Here is a 7011-nt window from a genome sequence, read left to right as displayed (position 1 = left end):
TCTGGACAAATCGACAAATGAGATCGTTCCTTAGAATGATTGCACACTTCATTATTGATTTCAATATGCAAAGTGTCATGTTGGCTTCCTGATGTTTTCATGGATCACATACTGCTGAAAATATTATTCAACACTTTGAGAATATTGTCACATCATTTGGCATTCAAAATAAGGTGTTATGCATTGTTACAGAAAATGCCTCAAATGTGATGAAGACGTTTCGCTTACTTGAAGAGGCAGAGATGCCACTGACCAATGAAGAGAATGATGATGATGATGTAAATGATGGCAATGCAAATGACGAATTGCACCCAGTAACAGTCAGCCTTGAAAATAAATGTTCTTTCAAATCACCTCATTTCACCTGCTTTGCTCATACATTACAACTTGTTGTCAGTGATGGTCTAAAGGAGTGTTTCCCAAAATGTGGTACGCATACCTCTGGTGGTAATGTGTATTAGAAAAAAAAAGTATATAAAAAAATAAATCTTAACGTGATTATTACATTATCTGCCGACAATTAAACATTGGCTATTATTCAGAGGGCATGCGCGTCATCTGGTCTGCTTTGTTATAACAATGTCATCTTGAGATGAGTAAAATAATGTTTTGAAATAAATATTATGGTAACTGATACTGCTTTTCCATTTATCCTAGTGTTATGAAATTTCCTTTTAAAATAAATTTATTTAAGTAAAAAAAGTGAGTCGATTTAAAGAAAAAGTAAGTAAAACGTAAATAATAGTACATGTAGTACGCAGATATGTCAAAAAATGTGACGGTGGTATGCGATTGACTGCAGTTTGGGAAGCACTGGTCTAAAGGAAGCTGATTCTGTTAAGGATGTTTTGAGCAAGATATCTCAAGTGGTGTCCCATGTTTGCTGCTCCACTCATGCAACTGATCTATTTGAGAGTGAGGGTGAGGTACGTCTCCAATCCGCCAATGCAATCCGATGGAATTCTCAGCTTGCAATGATTAGATCACTCCTCAAAGTGTCTGAATCTACTATGCAGAAACTTGACTTCTTTGAAAAAATTAACATATATGAAACCAACATGGCTAAGGAACTTGTTGAAATTCTGACTCCATTTGATTGGGAGACATATATGGCTCAAGGAGAAAAAGTTACATCCAGCATTATACTCCCTATTATCCATGGACTTCATACTGAGATGCTCAAGTTGTCCCCTAAGTACAGCAGTACGATGGTGCAAACTCTCAAGACATCTGTAGATCGGCGACTATCTAAATTTAACACACTTATATTCAAAGTTGCTGTCACTCTCAATCCGAGATGGAAGTTGGCCTGGTGCACCCCTGAAGAGGCGCAGGCAGCTGTGCTAGTCAAAGTAATCACTGTGAACAGTGACACTCTAACAACTTCTTCTACTTCCAACTCTGATAATGACAGCACTGCACCATCACCATGTAAACGATCCAAGTTTGTCTGGTTCATGAAGGATGTGCATCGACAGCCAACAAGCACAGGACCAAAAACAAGGCCAGATTTTGAAACCAAAATTTCAGAATATTTCAGTAGCCTATGTTTGCCTGAGGAAGCTGATCCATTACCATTTTGGAAAGATCAAGCAGATCACAACAATAATGAAGTTTGGCATGAGCTTACCTGCTTAAGCCTTCAGATTCCAGCCTCTAGTGTCCCTGTTGAGTGACTTTTCTCGATCGCACTGCACTGACAGCACTGCACCATCACCATGTAAACGATCCAAGTTTGTCTGGTTCATGAAGGATGTGCATCAACAGCCAACAAGCACAGGACCAAAAACAAGGCCAGATTTTGAAACCAAAATTTCAGAATATTTCAGTAGCCCATGTTTGCCCGAGGAAGCTGATCCATTACCATTTTGGAAAGATCAAGCAGATCACAACAATAATGAAGTTTGGCATGAGCTTACCTGCTTAAGCCTTCAGATTCCAGCCTCTAGTGTCCCTGTTGAGTGACTTTTCTCTATCGCAGGCAAAGTCTTCAAACCAGAAAGATGCAACTTGACAGACTATCGACTTGAACAACTGATGTTTATTTGGTGTAACAACTGACTTTAAAAATTTTGGGAATAAAACTTCAGATTTAAACTTTGTTTTTTTGATCGCTTGAGTGATACATAATTAACTTGATTACCTATTGTGAAATTTAATGAAAAAAATAAATAGTGTTGTTTGTAATCTTTGATTTTCTGTAATCGTAATCATAGCCAAGTAATCATGATTGTAATCGTAATCTAGAATTTTGGAGTATAATTGTAATCGTAATCAGATCTTGCAATCATGTTTAATCGTAATCACACACTGCTCAACACTAGTCTAGACTGTTAGAGCCACATTTCTTAAATCATTCAGCGTAATGCTAAGATATATTAACATAGATAGATAGTAGCCCCAAATTAATTTATTTACTTATAGCATGACATTTACATGTATTACAATCATTCCAAATGTTACTGGGTAATACACTCATTACAAAACTTTAAGGGGGGCACACATCGTGACTTCAAAAGAAACTGCTCATATGTTCTAGGGGAACAAGTAATTCTTACATCAAAATACTAAAATATTTGAATCATGAAGATAAGTCAACTTAGTCTGAATGCTAGATAATGATCATCAAACCTTTAAAGTTGCATTTTCTGGCTCTTGACTAATAACAGATGCAGCTAAGGTTAGAGAGGGTGATGCAGAACTTAAAACTTTCTCCTGTGATGAACCAGCTTCAACATTAATTCCACCAGTAACTGTACCATGAGATAGAAAAAAGAAAGTAAGTATATATATATATATATATATACACACATACACATATATATACAGCTTAGATAAGAATAAAAGAATTAATAGTGTTGATGCATCATCTTTTTTCATACTTAATGGTGAGAACAGTAGGACTAATAAACACAAATATAAATATTAGTTAGGTAGGAGCCTTCTTTAGCTAAGATAATTTTATTTTTCTAACGCTAGGGTGGTTGGCCTTTGGAATGGTTTGCTTTCAGATGTGATGGATGCAGTAAATATAAGGAAAGGCTTGACAAATATTTGAATGAGACAAGCTGGATCTGAGTGTTATATTTTTATTTCAAAGTTTAGCTTAGTGGATAGGATGGCCCAGATGGACCAATGATCTCTTTTTGTCATTAAATTATGTTATACATATTACAAAATTGATTTACTTTAAAAGTTTAGTAGCCCTCAATTAATTATTATAATTTGACATTTCTACATTTCTCAGGAACTGATTTGAAAAATATAAACATAACTGTTAATATACATTCAAAAGGAAGTACACTATATTGCTCACAATATGATCAGATTGTTGACTAATTTATGAAACTGTTATTTAAGCCTAACTAACCACAGTAAAATTTTCTGTACTTTATTCTTACCATTTGTACTAAGATGTCCAATGAATTCAGTGTTAGATGTACACTGCTTTCTTTTAACATCTTTCTAGCACTGGAAGCACAATCCATCATTAGCAGATTTTCCATAAAATTTACATCCCGATCTACAGATTGATACATGATTTGTATCACACTCGGTGTCTTTTTTCACTCAACTTTTTGTAACTTCACCTATTTTTAAAAATTGAAGAAGAAATTAACATGTAATAAAAAATTAACTTGTTGCATTTTCTGAACAAAAACATTCTTATTAATTACTAGATTTACATTTGGTTAAAATAACTTTACTACTAGTCCAAATGTTTCAAATTATAGAACAAAATGTTTGACATTCAAATAAACTGAAAGAAATATTTTATTAATAATATACTGTAACATATTAATAAAATTTACTTTTGTATTTGATCAGTTTGCAGAATCATACCAGATCTACATTGTTTGTCTACAATTAAAAGAATTATTCACACATATTTTAATATGTACATAATTAGTTGAATGCAGCTTTAATATTTTATACTTCCCAATTAATGAAGAAAATATCTATATTACAATGAACCACAAACTGACAAAAGCTCCTTATTTGTAGCTTATCATAATCAACACGACAAATTCTAAAAATAGTATTTTTCTAATCTGTATATAATTATAAGTAAAAATAACTTTGTGCTAATCATACATTCATAATTTATGATATATTACATCCATATTAAATACCATAAGTTATAAACTTGTTGAAATTCATGAAAAAAATATTTAAATATCTACACGAACAATTTTTCCAAAAACAGCTCAAATTTGATGCGTCATATCCTACTGGTCTAATCAAAAGGTTTTTACTTGTTTATATTATAGTAATAGTAATAATGTAAAAAAAAATAACCAAATGTATTTAATTTTACTAAATATGTATACATTTTACTCAATACCTTTTCAATAATAAATAATCTTATAAAATATTTATACATTTTAATTTTTACCCATAGTTCGTGCAACATGCCAAATATCTTATTTTTTAATTTTATACTAAAATGAGTCAAGGCGTCATCAAAATGTCCAAGTTAGTCGAAGTATATTATACTTTTACTTTATAGTTATAGACTTATAAGTTATAACTTACAAGTCATGGGTTTCTACTTCTAGCCTATAATTATAAAACTAAAAGTATAATAGGACAGTAAACTTATTACAATTTTCTTATATGTACTGTAGGTTTTATAAAATATGTAGTTTACCTTCAGTATGCCATTTATGAAGTATAACTACTAATTTAAAAAGTATGAACAGTATATTTAACATTTTAAAAAACTTACTGACAAGTAAAGACTTGCGATACAAATTTCATACGATATGCAAGTTACAACGGGTGAGAAGCTTTAATTCAATTTCTCATTCATGCGTGACTCTGATACGAAAAACCCCTGTATTGTTGTATTAACTTGATAAGCAACCTAAAGTAATAAATTATTGGTCGAACGTTTTCAACACTCGCAGTTCTATAAAAAATTAATTCTAAAACGCCTAAAATGGAAGGGAAAGTAAAAATTAAAAGAACGTGTTTGTTTAGTTTACCATGGCATCAAGAAGCACATTGAAATAAGCGTGCAAGATCATTAATTACCAAAAAAAGGGTTATATAACAGTTTACGTTATTAAAAAGACATGGATTTATTTTTAAGAAAAGCTAAGATTGTATTTACATATTAACAAATTATTATTTTTAACGGAACACAAGTATCACCCATCTTAACGTACAGAAGATATTAAATCATGTTTTTTCTAATATGAAAAGTTAAGTCTAAAGTGCCAGGTAATTAACACAATGATATTAGACATGTTGATCTTTCATTAGGCTATATTAAATCCTCTAAAAAATTATTCACTTGCGAAAAATCATGATTTCGGCGAAGATAGCTTCTTGTGTGAAAGAAAATATGATGTTTTTTGTTACTAGAACGGTATTTTACGTTTAAGTTTCAGTAAAAAGGTTTTGGAACAAACTACTGACAGTTGTGAAGTTCAAAATTTAATGTTGTCTTTTTTTCAGTTTTCATTGTTGTTCGTATGATCACTTTCTTACATACCTTCAACTTTCGGTTTGTCGTCAGATTAAGTGTTTGACACTGAACTGAAAACTCAAACAAACATATAACATATCATACTGACAATAAGGGGTCAATTGGTCCATCAAGGCTATTCTAACTCTTACTTGAGAAAAATAAAAACTTAAACCAATACTTTATTTGTATGTAGATATTGATAGCGTAAGTACATAATTCCGTAAACTTTAGGTTTTATTTTATATTGGCGACCGAAAGGTAGCGCTATCAATAAACACACGTGGCTATGACACTTAAATACACGAAGCTCTGTGTATGATCATAACATAAGTTATGGCTGCTGTTACTATTAGTGTTGGGCGCAGAAGTTTGTATTTGTGGAATAGTATTTGGAGATATGGAAAATGTAATATATATATATATATATATTAAAATCAGTAGTTACTCTTAAACAACTGGTAAAATTGAAATTTAGTCAACAAGTGTGGAACTTAAGCCAATATTATTTACATTTTTTCAAGTTTTATGATTGTATTACCGATAGATAGTATTACTATTACTTGCTAATAGTAATACTGTAGATTTTAGCCTCAGACTGTGATGTACCTAACATGCTGTCCAACATATAAAATTTATTGTTTGACAAGTTTGCTGATTCTTCCAAGTTCTAGAGAATGTATTACATCTCATCTTGTGCTTAATTTAAAGTTGTAATAAACATCAAAATATATAATGTGCTGTACAATTTAGAGGGTTTCCAGTAAATTCTCGTACAAAGTAAAATTGTGAAACTATAAGTTCAAGCAATTCTCAAGACTATGATGTAGGTACATCACAATATAATTGTCGAATTTCTGCAAATCTTGCCAGGATTATTGCAGTTGCAGCTTGATTTTTTTTTGTTGCTTTGAGTTTGCTTTCTAAAACTTTAGGTTCTGGAAGAAGGTTTATTTTCTTTCTCTCTCTCTCTCTCTTTGGTCTCATTTTTTTGTGGAAACATCATAAAGCAGTGTAATTTGGTAAGTGAAATATTAAAACCTAAATTGTTCACATTTTATTCCATAAAAGGAAAAACGGCAATAATTCATATTGATACTAGCCTTGTTATGCTTTACTGTATAATGTAGGTTTGAGAACTTTAATGAACTGCAACTTCATGTTGAAAGAAAAAAAAAGAGATGTTTCCTTTTTTTAGACTGAAGTCTTCTTTGTATGAAGAAGGCCTCAGTATAGAAGCTGAAATGTCACCTACTTTTCTTTCAACAGGCAGTTGCAGTCCATTAAATTTTTCAGACCTACTATGTGTACTCTGCATAAAGTTCTACTGTATGATGTGTTTAAAGTTTGTTTGGTAAATTAAAAGTATTAAATTATACTTTCATTATGTTGTTTATTGTGGATATTATTGTATTGTATGATTCAGCATTGTGTTGGGCTGGATTTGGAGGAAGGAGGACAGTATCTACATCGAATCATTTCATGAAAGCGGAAGAAACATCACAATCACCAACTGAAACAACTCAAGAATTAAAAAA

The 7011-nt window shown here is 31.5% G+C and overlaps 1 protein-coding gene and 1 long non-coding RNA gene across 4 annotated transcripts in view; one reads left to right on the top strand and one right to left on the bottom strand.

Annotated features, from left to right (window-relative positions):
* Window positions 1-4857, bottom strand: part of LOC111085923 — a 16318-nt gene extending 11461 nt beyond the window's left edge. Inside the window, exons 1-3 of one of the 2 annotated variants that reach the window (XR_002610689.1) lie at window positions 4730-4857; window positions 3402-3590; window positions 2632-2753 (exon numbers count right to left, since the gene is read on the bottom strand). This is a non-coding gene — a long non-coding RNA (uncharacterized LOC111085923). Of the gene's footprint in view, window positions 1-2631; window positions 2754-3401; window positions 3591-4651 lie in introns of both variants that reach the window. The other variant, XR_002610688.1, reaches the window with a different exon arrangement.
* Window positions 4858-5774: 917 nt separating this feature from the next.
* Window positions 5775-7011, top strand: part of LOC106460127 (ferrochelatase, mitochondrial-like) — a 16185-nt gene continuing 14948 nt past the window's right edge. Inside the window, exons 1-2 of one of the 2 annotated variants that reach the window (XM_013919809.1) lie at window positions 5775-5882; window positions 6900-7011. In XM_013919809.1, the coding sequence (XP_013775263.1) occupies window positions 5810-5882; window positions 6900-7011 (185 nt within the window). In that variant the 5' untranslated portion in view covers window positions 5775-5809. Of the gene's footprint in view, window positions 5883-6409; window positions 6496-6899 lie in introns of those variants that run through there. The other variant, XM_022386777.1, reaches the window with a different exon arrangement.

This window comes from Limulus polyphemus, unplaced genomic scaffold (genome assembly GCF_000517525.1).
Source record: "Limulus polyphemus unplaced genomic scaffold, Limulus_polyphemus-2.1.2 Scaffold714, whole genome shotgun sequence".
Lineage (NCBI taxonomy): Eukaryota > Metazoa > Arthropoda > Merostomata > Xiphosura > Limulidae > Limulus > Limulus polyphemus.
The sequence above is the reverse complement of the archived record's forward strand: the minus strand, read 5'-3'. Positions and strand labels throughout refer to the sequence as shown.